This window comes from Triturus cristatus, chromosome 3_1, assembly GCF_964204655.1.
Source record: "Triturus cristatus chromosome 3_1, aTriCri1.1, whole genome shotgun sequence".
In the NCBI taxonomy this organism is placed as follows: domain Eukaryota; kingdom Metazoa; phylum Chordata; class Amphibia; order Caudata; family Salamandridae; genus Triturus; species Triturus cristatus.
Window position 1 is genome coordinate 726,990,407 of NC_140583.1, and position 19,932 is coordinate 727,010,338.

Here is a 19,932-nt window from a genome sequence, read left to right on the forward strand (position 1 = left end):
ACATAGAGCAAGCTACCATAGTCAAGCCAGCTGGTTACTACGGCTTTGGTGATGGTTTTCGTGGTGTTGACAAGGATCCATCTCTAGATCTTTCGGAGCATACGAAGGATGTGGAAGCAGGTGGAGGCCACTATGTTGATCTGGCATTTCATGATGCGATTGCTGTCCAGGATGATGCCAGGGTTGTGGACATGTTCTGTTGGTGTGGGTGTGGGTCCAAGTTCGGAAAGCCACCAGGTGTCATTTCACAGAGAAGTGTTGTTTCCAAAGATCAGCACTACAGTCTTGTACGTGTTAAGCTGTAGGCAGTTGGTCATCATCCATCCTCGTCGAGGGATTGTGGAAGTTGGTCCTAGTGGTGGAGGGGTTTTCTGGGCGCGAGAGGATGAGCTGGGTGTCATCCGTGTACGATATAATGTTGACGATGTTGGCCAGGGGCATCATATAAGTGTTGAACAGGTTGATGCTGAGGGATGCACCTTGAGGGATGCTCCAAATTATGCTCTTGGGTTCCGACGTGAAGGGTGGTAGGCGGGGTTTGTCCTTTGAGGAAGGATACAATCCATTTGAGGGTGTTTCCTGGGATCCCAATGTGGCGGAGTCTCTTGATGAGGGTGTGGTGGTATACGGTGTTGAATGCTGCTAAAAGGTCTTAGCAGCATTTTGTCGCAGTGATCATGGTGGTGTCTGTAATGTGGTGACATGGAAGCCGGTCTTGGAGATGTGCAGCAGGTGGTTGTTCACCTGGTGTTCGTGAGTTGTCGATTGATGGCCTTCTTGAGGACTTTGGCTGGGAAGGGGAGGAGAGAGCTGGGGCAGTAGTTCTTGAGTTCGCAAAGGGTTTCTTGAGGAGATGTCTGACCTCTGCGTGTTTCCGTTGGTTGGGGAAGGTGGCCCTGGTGATGTCTGCATTGAGAATGGAGGTGAGTTTGCAGCTGATTTCTTTGCTCCAGAGGTTGAAGAAGTGGTGGGAGCAGGAGTCCATGGGTGCTCCAGAGTTGATGGAGTTTGTGATGGCTGTGGTGCTCTGTGTGGTGGGCTGTGCGTATAAAGTGAGTGGATAGTTGTTAGTGGCTTTATTTGGTGTGAGAAGGCAGTAGAGGTCTGTGGACCGGGGTTCGAAGTTTCAGTAGATGGTGGATATATTGTTGTGAAAGTAGTCCGCCAAGGTGTCTCAGAGTTCTTCAGAAGGGGAGATCATGTTCTCGGGTGGCACATGGGTAGGAGCACTCTCTGATGATGTTGAAGAGTTCCTTGCTGTGGTTGGAGCTGGTTTTGATGCGGTCTGCCAGGGCATTTCTTTTCGTGTCTCTTAGGCATTGATGGTATTTGTTGAGAACTGATTTGAAGGTGGCTCTGTCTGTGGGATCTTAACTGGTGTTCTATCATCTTTCAGGACGTTTGCAGTTGCGTTTCATGGTTCTGCGTTATGGTGTATACCAGCTGGCTTGTTTGGTGGATCTACTGGTCTTGGCGGGTTTGATGGGGATGACTCTGTCTGCGTAATTGGAGATCTAGGCTGATAGGTTCTCGACAACTAGTTCGAGGTTGGTTGCGGGGTCAGGATGGGTGGTGTTGAGGGTATACGCCCATTGGATCTCTGTCACTTTCTTTCACCTGCAGTGGGAGGAGCTTGGAGGCTTGGCAGTATTGCATGGGGATTCTGCAGTGCTAAAATGGACGATGGGGTATTTGGTCTTGGTGAGTTTGGTGTCATGGCTGTACTTGACTCTACCACTGGCTATGAAAATTGGGTCAAACGTGTGTCCTGCACTGGCTTTGAGGTAGGTGCCCAGTTGGGTGAGGTTGAAGTAGCTCATGGTTTCCAGGAGGTTGGCAGAGTTTGTGTCTTCGGGGTCATCAAGGTGGAAGTTGAGGGCACCGAAGAAGATTTAGTGCCTGAAGTCAATGGCGAGTGGGATGATGAATTTGGGTAAGGTGTTGCAGAAGCCAGGGCGTGGTCCTGGGGGTCTGTAGGCGAGGGTGCCTCTGATGGTTTCTCTGCCACCGGTTTGGAGTTGGATGTTGAGGTGTTCCATATTGGTGTGGTGTCATCTTCAGTGATGGTGCAGCAGATGGTTTCTTTGCGGCTGGTGGTAATGCTGCCTCCGTGTTTGTTCGTACGGTCACGGTGTATCATCTTGTATCCCTTGGGCATCACAGTGGCAATGTCGGGGTGGAGGAGGAGTTGAGCCAGGTCTCTACCATGAAGATAACATCGATCGGGGTTGAGGGTGGTGATGGTGTCCCATATATCGTTGGCCATAATATTGTCTCTTTTCCTGTGATCCGCCTGAGCAATTACCAGAGGAAAAGTGGCAAAGTGTCTTACTGAGAATGGAAGAAACTCAACCTGTTAGCATTCAACTACCATCTGGTCAGACCTCTCCCCACAAAGGAGAAACAGTTTATAAGTAGCTCAACTAAGGCCTTGATTGACTATTAAGTAAGAAGACATATAAACTCCTTCTCCTCCTTCTCTTCCTTGCTTCCTCCTTCTCCATTTACTCCTCCTCCCCTTTCTCCTTCGCCTTCACCTCTTCCTTGCCCCCTTCTCCTTCTTCTGCTTCTTCTTAGACAGGTCAGCCTTAGGGTGACCTGCCCCAAAACATTTTGTCTGTCTCCTCCATTTTTGCTGATCTCGTTTTTGTTTACCTTTAGGACTCTGTGCACTTTGCCACTGCTAAACAGTGCATGTGTTCTCTCCTTTAAGCATGGTGAAATTGGCTTACACACAATTGACAGATTTAATTTACCTGTAAGTCCCTAGTAAAGTGGTACTATATGTACCCAGGGCCTGCAAATTAAATATTGCTAGTGGGCCAGCAGCAAGGATTGTGCCACTCACTTAAATAGCCTTTTAAACATGTCTCAGGCCTGCCACTACAGTCTGCATATGCAGTTTAAATGACCATTCCGACCTAGCAAAATAAACCCTTTGCCGGGCCTAAACCTTTTTTTTAATACATACAAGTCACTAGTTGGGTAGGCCATAGGGCAGGCTGCAGTGTTTTTAAAAAGTTGGACATGTACGTTTGTTTTACATGTCCTAGTAGTCAAAAACTCCTATATTTATTTTACACTATTGCAAGGCATGCCTCTCTGATAGGAGGACAGTGGCTTATATTATTACATTTAGTAAGCACTATCTTTCAATTAGGAGCAGGTAGGAATGTCGAGTTTGGTGTCTAAAGAATTATAATGTCAAACCCTCCTTGATGGTTAAGCTGTATTTTAAGTCACAATTCTGAAAATACCACTTTTAGAAAGTTGGCATTTTCTTGTCCCGTCCATTTTGTTCCTAAACCTGTATGCTGGGTCACATCACTAGGTTTAGCTGGCAGCTGGTCATTGTCTATTTCTCTCAGATAGTGAGACACAGGGGGAATAGGTGTTGGCAGGATGGGCCATCTCTCACTTGATAGGGCAGAAAAGCTGTCACATACTACACTTGCAGATCACAAAGCCCCTGCCAGGGCACACTCACACACTGTTCAACCCTAGTCTTTTGTGCCGCCATACAAGCTGGGGCCCGGGCAGGGAGGCAGGAACTCTCCAAACACCTCTGGGGGAGGAAACCTCCTAAACGTTCTACTACTTCAAAGCTGGCACCCAGTATACATATTAGGCCCCCAGACCTGTACACCTCTGGACCTGTGGATACTACAGAAGATCATAATCAATAAAATAGAAGAGGGAGGGAGAAGTGGAGATTCATTCGGCTTCCCATGATAGTATATGTATAATCAATGAGAATGAATAACGTAATTAATTTTTCCAGAGTCTCAAAAAGATTTGTGATGGAGACCCTCAACCACACTAGCACAATGGGTGGTATATCTTGATTCTCCGCTGGTGTAGTTAGGTGGATAGCATCATCATCGGGTCTTAACCCCTAAGTATCCAGCTCTCCAGGTGTTCCGCTTTCCTCCACCAGGAGGGAGACTGTCTGGTTTGCGACAGGTAGGAGCAATCTTCTGATTTGAGAATGCTGTGCAAAAGAACAGGTCAGTATACAGGTAAGTAGAGTCACTCACCTGTCTTCGTCAGCGAACTTTATATATATATATATATATATATATATATATATATTTTATATATATATATATATATATATATATATATATATATATATATTTGAGGGTGCTGCTCATTAAAACTAATATATGGAACTTACCTGCTGGGAGTGTGCGTGCCTTCTTTCCTTGGATACTAGAACATTTTGCTGTTGATATCTATCTATCTATCTATCTATCTATCTATCTATCTATCTATCTATCTATCTATCTATCTATCTATCTATCTATATATGTATATATATATATACATATATATATGTATACATATACATATATATATTTCTATATAATGTGGGCCCAACTTTGTGTGCAGCTTGCAGGAATATTTCAAGGGCATGTTCTACCTGCGCTCTTGTTTACGGATGACGTAGAACTAATATCAAGGACCGCAGTGGGATTGGAACAGCTAGTTAATTCTTTTGTGGCCTTCATGATCTCCCTAGATCTGAGTACCAACTATTCAAAACCACTTATTGTGGTTTTTTGCTCAATAAAACATCTGAAAAAATGCTGTTGTCCAGGCATTGAATTATCCAGGGTTCCTATGTTTTTTTTATACTTGGGGGTTCTTTTTGATGAATGAGGCTCAGGGGTCCCCCAAAGGAAGGCAAAAGGAATGCATTTTCGAGAGCTGCAGCTGTGAGTTTTGACTTGCTAAAAGATTTGGGGCAAAGCCGGTCGAGGTATTTATTAAGGTCTAACAGGCGAAGTGCATTTCAATTGCCAGCTAGGGCAGTAATATCTGGGGCTATACGGACATGAGGGAATTACATACTGTGGAGAATAAGTTCTTAAGAAAGTTGTTAGTTGTAACACAGTCCGTCTCCTCATGAAGAGCTGGGCCTGGGGTATATAGCTGACCAAGTGGCATTCGCACCTTTGCTTAGATGGGTTAGGATATGGCATAACCCAGCTCTAGCTCTAAATAGAGTGATGATTAACAATTGCCTGGCTTTAGACAGGGCGTGCTACACTCCATGGCTCGATTATATTAAGGATTTAACGTGTAAATAGAGACGTCCTGCATTATTTGAGAATCTGCAGGGTATTGTAAAGAGGGACCTGAGTTGGGTAAAGGAGCACTTTCTTCTATTATGGGAGCATAAGCCCACTGTCCGATCCTATATTGTATTAAAACATGCTTGTCTCTGGAGCCCTATTTAGTTACTGTCACAATACCTCATCATCTGTTCCTGTTGACAAGATTTAGATTAAATCTTCTACATTGGTCACTGGCGGTACTGCAGGGGAGACATAAAATAGAGGAGATGGGTTTTTGCTAGTGCGATAAGCTCGCGCTACAAGATACTATACATTCTATTCTGTTCAGTGACCATTATTGCGCCTCAGGTCAACGCTATATACAGCCAATATTGAAAGAGCAATGCTTTGAGCAAGCTAGACCTGCTTTCGTCTTCCTACAAATGTTGACAAGTTCCCAAATATGCCTTAATATTGCCAGCTTCTTGGTTGGAGCCCTTAGGATTAGGAAGAGGCAATTGTGTTAAAACAATGTTTATATGATCCCGCATATATTATGAATTTATATTTTAATGTATTTAAATGGTTTTAATTTTCTGGATATGTATTTTTATGGATGTCTAACTTTATATGTTTGCTTTTATGGTTTTTATTACCCGAATAAAGCTTTTTCTGACTGACAAAAAGAGCGAGGCTCGAATTGTCTATGTAGTCACTAGGATCCCATGTTGAAAACATCCCAGCAACTTACAGTCAATCATCTATGATTTTATGTTATGTAGGGCCCCAAAATCATCTGCCCTAGCAGTACTGCTAAGCTGAAGCAAAGGAGTAATGGGGGAGCTTTAAAAATATAGCCTGTGGGTCCTGTCCCAAATGTGAAAAAACATATGTATCTGCCATCTTTAACCAAGTCCCACCACCTTCTCTGCCTTCCTTGCTTCTGCAGCGGTGCTTTCTGCTTTCAGGCAAAGCAGAGATGCAGCACTGCGCTACTCTTACAGGTTATCGGCGAGTCCTATCGACCTGGCCTTGAAGGCCTTTATGACATAGCAACAGTGAGTAAAACGTTTTTTTATCAACTGTTGCTATGTCATAGCAGTGAGTTACCAGAATTAGGATGCAGACGACAGAGGCGTTCTATGAGAGCCATACATAACAAATCGAGTATTGATACTATAGGCTTCTCACAGAAGACATGCACATCAATCTACTTCTCAAAATGAAAGAAAATAAATCTGCATAGTCTGTAGGAGACAAAGAAAGGGGTAGAAAACACAGGGGCATTGGTATTCGGTAAAGTGGAGCAAATGAGCATGGTGCAAGGAGCAGGTCTAGAGCAAACGGTTACTAGATGGAAAATGTGAACGTGGCTTGGGAAGAACAGAAAGAAGCTGTACGCACAAAGTGGGATAAATGCACAACATTGATCATAGTGGGGATGGGAGAACTTCTAAATAGCATTCACTTCCGGCTTTCATTGGAAGGAGTGGGTTCAAGGCCTTTGACTTGTTAATCTATTTTGGCCAGTGACATAGCAAGAGTACAAGGGTTCTCCTGCATGCAGGGCAAATATGCCTGAGCACCTTGACCACTGGTGTAAAAGTGAAAGACCCCCCTATTTGGAGCGCCATGGCCCCTCGTTCCCTTGGAACCTGGCCCCAGCCTTTGGCACCAACTTACATATATATGTTGTGCAAGGCTCTCATAGAGAGCTTCTATCATTTATTTCAGTTTCTAAATTTGATAACTCAGTGCTATGACGTAGCAAAGATGATAACAAAACTCATTACTCAATGTTGCTACATCATAAAGGCCTTATAGGCCAGGCTGACAGGACTCTCTACAAACCACGTCCTGCTTGCCAGCTTTGAGTGCAATCACTAAACACAGCTACATGCAGAGGAAGGAAAGAAGCGAAGGTGAAAGGAGTTGCTTAAGAATGACAGGTAAAGTATTTGTTCACATTTGGGTCAGGGAGGAGAGGCCATGTTATGTATGGCTCCCCCATTACTCTTGTTCCCTTGCGTAGCAGTTGAACGCAGGGGCAGATGATTTTGGGGGCCATGCATAGCATTTAATTATAGATGGGTAAAAAGTGTATTAAAGGGATGCTTTTCAACTCAGGAATCCGAGTGATATCATAGACAACTGGAGCTTCGCTTTCATTGTCTATTTGATGTCAATCAGAACCCCTCAGTGGAAAACATCGCCATTATTCACTGTTACCCGCCTATAATTATATAAATCTTATGATATGAAGGAAAAGAGTTTTTCCTCTGCTATTTTGTCTTTCATACTTTTTTAAGTTGTGTATTCACCTTTTTCTCATTCGTCCATTTTTGACTTCTATTAAACCATCCAATCGTCTCTTCCTCCAATCAGGAAATCCCTTCTTTTATGTTGTCATGACCTGTGGTATCAATGCTGCATGTTTACCACCACACATACATGTATATGTCCGTGAAGAAAATTTGTAGCGAAGACCACATTCTATACCATGCTTACAGCCATAAGCGCACAGGGACCAGCAAGGCACAGTCGGCAACTATGAGCCCATGGTGTAAAGTAGTGAAAGAGAACCATGGTCATGGTACAGTGGGCTCTTCACTCTCTTTGTCCCAGGCACCACTGCACCTGCTGCACCACTGATGGCTAGCTTTTGATATCTGCTAAGAGGGCTTAAGAATCTCTAGAGCTCGTCTGGACTTAAGCATGGGGCACTGCAAGCCAGCCTTTCGAATACTTGTGAGAGGTCACAGAACCTGTTCTGTGAAATGCACTTGACTCGTGGAAAAGAGATAAAACTTGACAAGCTTCCTTTAAAAATGCAAATTCAAAATGTACAGAGGTCAGGGAACACATTCTGATTGAATGTCTAGCAGGCGTGGAGATAGGGGTGGAAAGATCTAGTGGGAAACTGGAAGGTTTCCCTGAGAGTGGTTGATGAAGGGGGTAGAGTCATCTACATGTTACACTCGAAAAGTCTGGTAGAGTTGGGAGAGACTCAGACACCTGTCAAGCACCCCTGTACATATGGTAATGCAGCCACAGCCAGAACCAGTCTTCGAGAGTCTGACATGTGTTCCCAAATTCCCAACAGGGCACATGTCGCACAAAAAAATTGGAAATCTTAGCCCGTAGGTCCCCAGCCCTGATTGGTGCAGACTTTTGAATATTTAGTTGTCAAAAATGTTTCCACCAGTATGTCTGGAAACTTGCGACAGTCAGAGATTTTTAAATACACTTGCTGGTAATTTTAATGAATACGAAAATACAACCATGCAAAGGCGTTTCTGTATGCATAACTGTACATAGTGTGTGACTGGGTATAGAGAAATGCCTTTCCATAGGCGTTTTATCTCTTGCCTACACAGAGTATTCAGCTCTCCCCTGTCAAAGACCTATTGTGGACAATCACAGCACTTAGTGAGCTTTGGGTCAGCCCACTGCTTACCATTTCCCAGCGTTCTTGTCGATCTCATTTGCTTGATTCTCATTCAGTGCTTTTCCTTTTGATTATTATAATTGTCTCTCCCCTGGAGCATCACTTTTTCACCATCCTTTTGATTATATGACTTTTATCCTTTCCCAGCTTAAATTCAGATACAATTTTTTCTTTCACATTCAGCTCTCCATTGGAGTGCTTGTGTTTTCTTGCTCTCTGTCACTTATGTACGGCTTCCCTACTCAAATCATTGCCCCCACACTCTACATGTTGCTGCCTCACTCCCCACCTTGTTTGTTGCTTTCCACACCTCTCAAAATCCCTCTGTTATTTTTTTAATTCAGCATCCCCCACCGAGCTCCTCTGTTGCTCCCCTGCTGCTCCATTGCTCGTCAACAATTACTTTTACCTGCATCACTTCCTCACCCACTTCACCATTGCTTGCCCATGCAGTCCTAGCTGGCATGACTCATGGGTGGGGGGGGGGGGGGCGGGGGATCACGCGGGGGATTTAATTTAAAATGAAAATACATTTTTTTAAAGTTAACTTACCTTCAGTGGCCCGGTTCTGCTTCTTGTCTGCTCCTCTCCTGCCTCCGGCAGGAACCGGTAGCAGGCACCCTCCCTCCCCTCCCCTAAGTCAATCACAACGCTGCAATGGCAGCATTGTGATTGGTTGGGACGCCGACCAGCCAGGCGCCTATGTGGAGGCCATTATGCCGCCTACATGGAGAAAAGCCAGAGTGTGCATGACTGGTTTGGTCGGCCCTCAGTCAGCCCCCTCAGCAGTGGGCAAGCCACTCCTCCCCTGGAGCAGAACCCCAACAAAACCTTTCAGCTTTCTCGCAGTGCGAGAAGCAGAGACATAAAATGGTAGTATGCGAGAAAGTAGTGGCGCAGCGCTTCCCCGCCCTAGTGGATGAGCTGCCCCTGCTCCCATGCCATTGCATTCTTTTTTCTTTTTTTTTGAGTGTCTGCAGTTGGACTTTGCTGCTACTTTGCTCCTTTATGTAAAAAAGCACTTTAGCACTCTTTTTATATTTTTTTTAATATACTGCTCCAGGATGTTCATCTGTCATTGTGAAATGGTAAACGTAAAACAAAATAGCGCCATGTCACGATATAAGTGCATGCATTGCAAGGCATGCTGAAGTATATTTCATCACACTAGTGTATTGCTACATCACCATTCTTACTCACTGTCATGCTTTTTTTAATGTCAGTGTTATTCAGCATTCGCAATAAAAAAAAAATATCTGAATGATGTATAGCATCGACAAAAAACATTTGCACAGCTGATAGATCTGCATTGGTAAAGCCGAAAGGCATGACTTATTGGCTTTGGCAATGCTTGTTTTTTAACCTTTCTTTTTTCCTTTTGATCTCCACAGGCAAAATATATTTTCCCAAGGATAAACCCCTTCCACTGCACCTTCACCAGCTCAGATGGTGCTCCATTCTCTTACTCTTGCTTTTGAAAGGAGTAATGGGGTCATTTGGCCTAGCATTCCTACCATAATTTGAGGGAGCCAAACTTTCGGTTATCTCACCTCATTCAGATGTGGGGAATACTAGGTTTTTGACTTCAGATCCTCAACTAGTTGCGCCGTCAGAGACCTATAACCGGCAGCGCATCAACTACAGGGCAGTTGGGTCATTGCAAGGGAACGTCTGCCCTCTTTGGAATGGCTCTTTGACGCATATTTTCATGCTCAGGATGGGCATGAAAGCAGTGGCTAACGAAACTTGAGCCCCCCTCCTACAAAGTACATGGAGCCACCACCCCTAGGGACGCACTCAGGAGGTACTATGCTGAGTGCCCGCCCTGGAGCTCGGGCCCACAGCACTGCGGGGGCCTTTGTTACGCCACTGCATAAAAGACATGGTGGACCAGGGCAGGGAAAACAAATCGATGGCCCTACACACAAAGAAAACTCTTTGTGTGTCAAAGCCCTTTATTTTTTTCAGGAATAAACAACTATCTTTGGAGGATTGTTTCTTTAAAACAAACTAAATTCCGACCAGTAGCCATGACACATCGGTGTGAGCTAAGTTTGCAAGCACAGATAGCACTAGGGCCCACCAAAGGCGGCCCTCCCTTGTTCTAGGGGTCTCCGTCTTCCAGAGGCAGACGCTTCATCTTTTTGTCTTCATTTTTATCAGTGCTCTATCGGTTGGTGTCTGTCGAGAGTAGTGCAGAGGCTTCATAAACTTTGCGTTATCTGAGGCATGAGCCTTCGGTTGCACCTAGCACACTGGTTGTATCATATCATCCGGTATAATTGCAGTTGTTGTCGCTGCTGCACGGTAATTCACCTGTGTTGGGTAAACACCTGGTACCTAGGTCTCCTGGGACAGGCAGTTTGATGACAGAGAACGGTTAGCCAGCTGCTCACAGAAAATGCGCGTCTCCAGGTAGAAACATTTCACTGCGTCTATTAATGCATAAATATAGAATTAACAACCACTGGCCAAGCCAACAGATCTGGCAATGGCTGCCAGCGTTTGGGCTTTGCCATTGCGTGCTTTATTTTGTTAGACATTCTGTAAAGCTTTGTTGTTGTGGGAGCTGCCAGGCACTTGTTAATATAAAAAAGACATTTTTTGGTCTTAAAAAGCGCACATTGCCATAGTAGTTCCTGGCACTGAGAAGGAACGATTTAGTATGGGTGAATGAAAGAGCAGAATGATGTGACTCAGAGGGAAGGTAGCCAGTGGCAGAAGTGGGCTGAGTATTGCCCCATGCTGTATGTCATAATGGACGGAAACACATTATGAATGACGCAACAACAGCCCAACCAATGAAGAGCGCTAGCTCAAGCCCCTATAAGTATTTTGTGAATATATATTTTAAGTAAAACCATAAGGTCTTGGCTAACGCGTTAAGAGTTTTTTGTTAGGAGTGTTCTTTTGTATGTTGTTTATTGGTATGGTAAGTGCTGCTGTAGGCAAAATAATAGCCATTTAAATTATTTAAATGGTGTTTTTGTGCAGTGCTACAGGTGTGTAAAGTGTTCTGCTTGATATGTTGTGCTCAAAGTTCATGTTTCTTATAATTTAGTGGAAGTGTTGAAGACATTGACACCCAACTGTGTGGCATGTCTGAAATATGTTTTGCCTAATTTGTTGTGTACATGTTTCTGTTGATGTCTGATGCTCATGGTAGACATTTAAGGCATATAGGGGCTGGTGTGAAATATAGTGTTAGCACAGGGTTGGGTTATTCATTGATCTAGTTGTAAAGAAAAAGTCTGATAACTTTTCTTGTTACGGTCGCTATAGAGTACCATAGAGTACCAGGCATTCACTTAAATTAGGAATGAGATGTTACCGGCCCTTTAGCATGAGGAAAGAGCAGAAGACTACTGGCCGCAGTACGTTAAGGGCCACTATCCTTGTCTGCACCATGGATCACCTATAACTGGGTGCCACACATGGACATGCACCCTGTTACTTATAATGCATTGTTCTAAAGGCAACCATGGACTCATGCTGCCGTAGGAAAGTGTGTTGGAAAACGAGGCAGCATCTGTGAGGCCTGCACAAATAACATGACTACATTTGTCCTTCACTGAGAACCAAACACTCAATTGTAGCGCCTGACTCTCAGAGGGAAGTGTTGCAGAGCAGTCTGAGGCTTACTCAAGGGAGGTGGTGTGGGCTAGTAATCGCCATGTGCAGGTGCGCAGAAATAATTGATTGTCCGGTCTATACTTTGCTTTATAAAAGTAAGAGTACATTTATTAAACACACACACTACTCAATACTATGCACCAGTTTACAAATATACATAAGTTGTTGGAATTACTTGGTGACATTGCATAACATATCCACCCCTCCCGTGGGGGGTGGGGTCTAGTACCACCACTCCCATGTATGCACATCATCTTGCCCCCAATGCAATTAGTTGAACATAACCTGGGGCATCCCAGTGGCGACCCACCCCATTACCTCAACAAGCATTAAAAATGGGTACCCCTGCCTTGCTGACACATAACCCTGACTGAGCATCTCCTACTGACCATAAAGTATGTACCTCTACATCTTAAGGGCTAGCAGTTTGGGGTCTCCGCCTAAGTGCAGCAGCAAGAATACATGTTTAAGCACACTTTAGAATGACATTACTCAGCACAGTTGTGGATCATTAGAATGCATTGCAATTACAACCCCTAAAGGCATCACGGATGAAATCACAGGAGCCAGACACCCTAGCAGGAATTGAAAGACAAGTTAATGTCACTGTCCATGTGAGTTTTCATCAGAACAACCAGAATTCCTTACATTATAGGGTCACAAAGTTGTTACTACGTCATAACATCACCAGTGTCCGAATTCACACCTGTACGCCACCAATACAGAATAAGCAAGTAGTGCAAGCATGTACTTATTGATAATCATATTTATGCTGTATATTTTGTAATATGGAAGCAACTGTTTGCTATACTGTTTTACTTGTGTGAATTAGAATGCTCCGGACTATTATACAATGTTATGAGGGCATTGTTCTTGGCAATTCCCACGTTTACACTTGCTTGCAGCAGAAGTGTTGTCTGATGTAGCACCCTTCTCTTGTTTTGACCACTCAGCCGCAGCCCGTGCAGGTAAGAGAGGTGGGGTGGAGGGGTTGGGGGCGGGGAAAGATTTCGACAGACCACGACAAGAGAAAATTATTTATTTATTTAATTTTCCCTCGTGGTCGTCTGCCGAATCATCCCCCCCCCCCTCCAACCCGGCCCCACTGCTCTTACCTGCACGGGCTGCTCCTGTGACCACTATGCAGTGGAGCGTCTGTGCACACTGTTTGTTCCACAGCTGCTGATTGTAGTAATTTTAATACAAGAGGGCGCAAAAAAGCAGGCGCTCTCACCTGTTGCTCCCCTGGGACACTTTACACAATAATGCCCTTTTTGTTTCAGGGGTGGTATCACATGACATTCGTGGCTGTGTTGTGTCAGATCTCTGTCAGGTTTTAGTTTTCAGACACAGCAGCAAGTTTCGATCAAGAGCTGTTGTTTTGTCCTGGGAGTGCGGTACTTCTTTGGCGCATCCGTATAGAGCTGGGTGATCATTGCTAGTGCTAGAGCATGCACAGGAGGTGAGTTATGTTGGCTAGACTTGTTGCAAGTGTTTGTCGAACTGCTGTGGTTGAGTGTGAGGAGTATCGGTGAGAAGATGTGAATGGTAAAAAATGTGGAGTAGAGGTATATATAGTGATAGCTTGAGATAGTTCTAGGAGGGGGTGTAGGGTGGAATAGACAAGTGTCATTGTTGCTTGCGCATGGTGTGCATGAGCAGCGACATTTGCCTTGAAATCAGAGGGGACGTATTGGGATGAGGAGGTAAGGACCTGGGATACACAGTGAACAGCTAAAAGATGTGCAATGATAGAAGAAGTATGAATTAAAGCGTAATAAGAGGGAATCTACACATGAAGGAATATCTGCCCATTGCAGTACATATGTACTCTATCTGCTACAAGATGGTGCATTACAGAGGTCTTCTGAATGTGTTGTGCTAGGACCGCGATATTCTATTAATCCAGGTTAGTTAGATGGATAGGAGGATGCTGGTTTCTAAAATGGCGGATCTCATAAGATAGATCTTTGCTCATTCTCTTTGTCTTAGTTGAAAGTGTAGGTTGTGTTGGCTCCCGCAGGTCTAATAATGAGATTGAATTGTAATTAATTACACACTAGTACTTTCACTTGGAGTCTAAACTTGGGCAAATGTATCAAAAAGATGAAAAGATGTACATTTATGGTAAATGGTATTCAAGACGAAATGTCATGCAGCACTCAAACACTGCAGTATGTTAGGGAAAGGGTCAAGAAGCAACATTTCAAATAACAACAGAACTCAGGATGCTTCTACACGTAAGACTAATTTATCATTTTACTACACCATGTTGACACTTTATTTAAATAATCCATACACATATTATTCCCATTTCAAAGTCACATGATCTAAGTGTACATTGGCCCTCTGCGAAATATTTAGATTCATGTTTCTTGCACTTAGTAACTGAATGCAGTAATAAAGCTAAACATTAACCATGCTCAGGTCAACTCGTCCTTGGTAAAAGTATAAAAACAGAGAGGCTTTATGGCAGATAAAGGCCAAAGGCCCACCCGGTCTGCGTATGCCCTTCACACTTCAGACACAGAGGCCTCATTTACAAAAACAAACCTGTAATCTGCACCTTCATGACTTACCTTGTACAACTGCAGGTTTCTGCTTTTTTTTAAAATTAATTCATACAGGTTTTACAGACTATTCCTACTCCTGGAGAACTTTCGTGAATCTCTTTTTTTCTTAGGAAAATATATAACTGTGGTTTTCTTCTCTGAAAAACCCTCTTCCCCTTATTCTTCACCAATTTTGGAGGCGTTTCCTCCCCCTTTGTAATCTGGAAAGTGATTTACTTCTGCCAATAACAATGCTGCTGACCTAATTTTCCAAGAAGGGAAGGGTTGGACGACAGTTTGGGAAAATCACAAATATGTAAGTCTGTTCGTGTTCACAAACTCTCATGACATTCCCACTGCGTAGTGCCTACTCCCCACCCACTGCTCCCCCTCTGCTCGAGTGTTTACTCACACTAAAAGCTTTGTTTGAGTATATGTATTCACAACTACAAAACTAACTTTTCTGAATTCAAAAAGTGATTTTGCACTTGTAAACAAAGCTATTAGTCCTTCAAAGTCTGTCTTACAACCCAATAAAGCTATGAGAATAGAACCCCGGTTTCTTCCACAGTAGTTATATAATATTACATATTTGTGAAGCGCGAACATATCACCCCTTAAAGTTTCAAGGCTCTGGGGCAGTCGGGTAGATTTAGTGAGCTATTGCCCAGAATTACATGATGCTGAGCTGGGTGCTGCCGGCGAACGAACGGTGATCGCTGCGCTCTGGAGTCAGCCACTCTGGCCGCTGCGCCACACCATTCTCTTATTAAGTGTGGCCTGGGATGACAGAGGAGAGGGTTTAACTTCCCTTCTCAAAAAGAGTAATTTGCACAACAACAGATACAGTCCCTTGTGAAATTTAAATAATTCATAATGTAGATATTAAGATACATGTTTTTGTTTGACATATTCTATTAACAAATATTTTGAATAAGCAAAATACAAGCATTAATACCAGTTAGTTCTCTGACACATAATGATTTGAAGAAAGAAAATCAAGACAGCGACACCACATCAAATCTAAGGACCTCAAGCACATCCAGGCAGAACCAGGGATAATAAAACCTTTATACCTACTTTTAAGTTAGAACGTATGGGAGAAGACAGGATCCTTTCAAGTGGCTTGAGACAGGAGTCAAGGGTGTCATTCAGCTGTAGAGTGGAAGAGGAAGACGGAGATAGTAACTGAGGTCAGGAGCAGTATTCTTGAAGGCCAGTGAGAAGGATGATGCCATTGAGGGGCACTTTCTACAAGGATCCCAGTAAAACACAATGTGATGTGCAAATCAAGTGGCAAGGGGCAAGGAGACCTCTACGTCAACTGATCAAATTGCTTCTTGCAAATGGTTTACTCAGCCAAAAAAGTGTTTTCAGCCAATGACATTAAGTGGGGCAGGACTTGTGATCACACTTTTGCTGTTTTATGTACAGATGTACATGTCCTGTTATGTATGGTGGTGTTGTAAATATATATGCAGAGTTTTATATAGCGCGAACTTGACCCGAATCCAAACAGGTATCAGAGCGCTTTACATAGCACCAGTTACGTTACATGAGGACACACATTCATTTTTTTGTTAGGCAACGGGAGATTAAGTGATTTTCCCAGAATCACAGGATGTTCAGCGTCATTACAGAGACTCGAACCCAGTTCCCCAGGTCCAAGGTCGAGCGCCCTAGCCGTTAGGCCAACTCCTCTCCCAAAGAACTAGTTTTGCTTAGAGTATCCCTCACACCAGGGGGGTATATGGCAGCTATGGAGCAAGCAGCGTGCGGCCTGAAGTCATCTTTACCCAGAAGTATTTTTGGAGTTCTATGGACGGTGTCCTAAAAGCTATAGATTCTGGATATGAACTGACTACGTCCTCTAAGCTGGCAAACCTATTTCCCCAACCACTGATCAAATATAGCAGCTGCTTCTATGTATGTATGTGGTATTTCTTTCAAGCAAATGTAGCCAGAACGCAGAGTATAGCTGTATGTGGTCAAAGTCCAGCATAAAATCAGTGCGTGATAGCTGGTTTGTGGGCTGTCAGAACACTGAGATGTAGTGTTCTTTTAAAAGGTGTTACTTCAAAGCTTTCACAAATTGTAGCTGTGTTGGGGCGGTCTTGATGGATTTTGGGCTATTGTTAGATCCTGGGGTCATAGAAGGAAAAGGCATGCTGCCTTATATTTTCTTTTTTACACTTCTTAGTCTGCAGTCTGATGGTATCCTGGCTGCGAGTGTACCCAGAATCACCAGAGATAGTGAGCTTTTCTGCAAGATAAGCATTGGTGCTGGCCATCATGGCTTAATAAATGATGCAGCTGGTTCTGAAGATGGTGCTCGTCGGCAATAGGAGCCAATAGAGTTACATCAGAATGAGGGTAATGTGATCACATTTTTCCAGGCCTTGGATAAGGAGTGCTGCGATGTGTAGGGTGCTCTTAAGGAGTGCCATTGGGGATCATAGAAGGCTATGGAGTAAGGGGCTACCACCATCTAAGAGCAAGAGTACAAGGGCTTGAACAGCAGTTCTGGAGTCGCTTTCTGGAAGAAATGCTTTGACGTTCTTTAGAAGAGTGAGTGGGTACCAGGCCATTGTTGTTTGACAATGTTTTCGTTGAGGGTGAGTTTGCGTCCATGGTTAATCCAAGTTCCCAGCTTGTTTCCAGCATATGGTTAGAGACTTGGGTGCGTCTCATATATGGCCATGAAATGATACGGCTTGTTGGAGTCACAGTGCAATGGATTGAAAAAGGATCAAGGACTGCTTTGAGCAGCCAAGGACTTTGAGAGAAATTGTGTGGGCCTGTGGTGTTACTGCGTTACTCATAGTCCCAGTGGGTTAACAACTCATGTTACTGGCCCCATTGGAAATTGCAGGCCAATCATAAGGGCGAGCCAGAATGTCCAGAGGACCTCTTCTTCATTCTGTACAAATCATCAAAAGAAGACCCTGCTACTTTAGCTGCCACAAGGTCAAAAGTCACAAGGGTGAAAGAAGGCTGACTTTCAAAACCCCAGAGGCCCACGGCAAATCACTGTCACATTTATATCTATTTTCCAGTAAGCAGTGAGATCAAAAGGAAGTGTCCGTAACATCACAGGAAGTGACATCACAAAACCTTTATAAGATCTGTGGAATTCAATAATTTATGGGGAAGAGGGAGTGAACACTGGAAAGTAATAATTTCACAAGTGTGTTTCTAGGTTTAGAGTAAAAAAGGTTTAGAGTTATAATAAAATATTTTATTAAATTAAGTGTTTGTTTCTTTCACAGTTGAATGCCTTGAGGAAACATGAGTCAATCTGGATCCGCAAGTAGCTACCCTGGCTCCCCAAAGTAAGTACATATGTTTACTCACAAGTGTCCCCTGTATTTCGGGATGGGATAAGGGAGGTGATTTTATTTCAGATGTTAATAATATCGTTTAAAATCAGATTTTACCAGTAGCATCTGTCTGATCAGCAATTAAGTGCTAAATGTTCTACATTTGGCAAGTTCACAGCTCCCAGGCTGACGCAGCTATGGATCTACGGTAGTTGGCTTGGACTCCTTGCCTAAGCTAATACTGTCCTGTAATGAGCCCTTTTCTGATCGTGAGGGCCAAATACAGGAAGGTTGTCCTTATCTGAGCCCAAGGGAGCGTATTATGAAAGACGGCCTTGATTAATCCGTATGACCTTTAGCCTGGAAGGTTGGCCTTACATGACCCAGACAGCTGACAATTTGTAAGACAGTACATGCCTGAGTTACGGTCCTGAACCCTTCGCACAAACCTTATGTAAGCTTGAGCAGCGGTTCTTAAACTGGGGTCCGCGAATGTTTAGAAAGTAAAATAATATTAGTAGATTTATAAGGTATAGATACATAAAAAAGCAAACGTAAAAACTGCAAAATTAAAATAATACTGTAACTGTGTTTGGAATGTAAAAATTGGATGTTAAAATTAAGTTGGTGGGCTTAGCTTATCTCGTGAGAGCAGAGTAAGGGCAGCAGAGCGCATATACTATGGACAATGGGTGGCCTCAATTTAAACATTAGTAAGTAGTAACAAAAACCGAGCATACATGACAAAAAGAGAGCATAGATTAGGAACAACAAGAAAATACACACTGTATTAATTCACCTTTTAACAATAATTCTACATTTTGAAACGATCCAACCTTCTAATTAAGATTCGCTTTCTGCATATTTTTTTGTGAATTTGTTTGTAAATGTTTGTGTGGTGTTTTGAAGTTCAAATTCTAGATTGCTTAGGTGCTAGGTCTCCAGCTTTCAGTAGTGATTAACTGGCAGTCTGGAGAAGTCAAAAGCTTAAGAACTGCTAAGGAAGAAGATGTGTATCCAGAAGCTGGTCCTTACAGCCAGAGCGCCTACTGGGCTGAACTGGGAACCAAAAGTAGCCGCGCCAAAAATGTTCACATCAGCCTCACTCTCTCTGTTTCAAACCAGCCTCTCTCTCTCTGACACTCTCCCGCTCTCTCTTTGTCTTTCTTTCTTTGCTTCTCTCTCTTCCCTTCCTGAAGGCCCAACTGCGCCTCGTGAAATTATCCTCGGGGAGCTTGAAAAAGTGATACAGGCTAGAAGCAGCCAATACCTTCAGAACCGGCTTCCCACAGCTCCAGCCCTCATGGAAATGCCCAATGGGATACATGGCCAGCTGGGCCATGGCCCCCCCACCTCTGTTCGATAGTTCTTCCTGGAGCCAGAGAGCCAGTAACCAATTCCTCACATGAGCCACGAGACCTGTATTCCTGAAACCAGGCATTACTTGAACCAATATCCAATTGTTATTTTTGGTCTGGACTACAGGAAAGTGTGAAAAAGTTGTTTTCTTAACCGGAAGGAACAGCTCTTACACATCCGACAGTGTTCAAGAGAACACTGTAATACCACCATGAATATGCGATGTTACATAGCATGCGCTACAACGCATGCCATTACATTGCAAGTCATTTCTACGACTTGCTGTAGGGGGCGCGCTGGATTTAGGAATAGTATAATTTACTATTCCAACTCCAACATGTGCAACAGTAGGGAAGGTGTAGGAGTAGTAACTTATACTATTTCTTAGTTTAGCGCGCCCCCTACAACAAGTCATAGAAATGACTTGCAATGTAATGGCTTGCGTTGTAACAACGTGGTCATTGTAACAATCGCGTTGTAATCACATGCGTTGTAGCTCATGTGATGTAAATGCTGTTTACCTGCCAACATTGCTTCATGTCCCTTGTTCAGCCATGCTT

At 43.6% G+C, this 19,932-nt stretch overlaps 1 protein-coding gene and 1 pseudogene across 1 annotated transcript in view; one reads left to right on the plus strand and one right to left on the minus strand.

Moving 5' to 3' along the window:
- The window catches only part of LOC146860873 (uncharacterized), a 33,610-nt pseudogene extending 32,625 nt beyond the window's left edge, over window positions 1-985 (minus strand).
- The window catches only part of EPS8L2 (EPS8 signaling adaptor L2), a 353,890-nt gene that overhangs the window by 133,319 nt on the left and 200,639 nt on the right, over window positions 1-19,932 (plus strand). Inside the window, exon 2 of the mRNA XM_085644863.1 lies at window positions 17,963-18,025. Within this exon, the coding sequence (XP_085500989.1) occupies window positions 17,982-18,025 (44 nt within the window). The 5' untranslated portion in view covers window positions 17,963-17,981. The remainder of the gene's footprint in view (window positions 1-17,962; window positions 18,026-19,932) is intronic.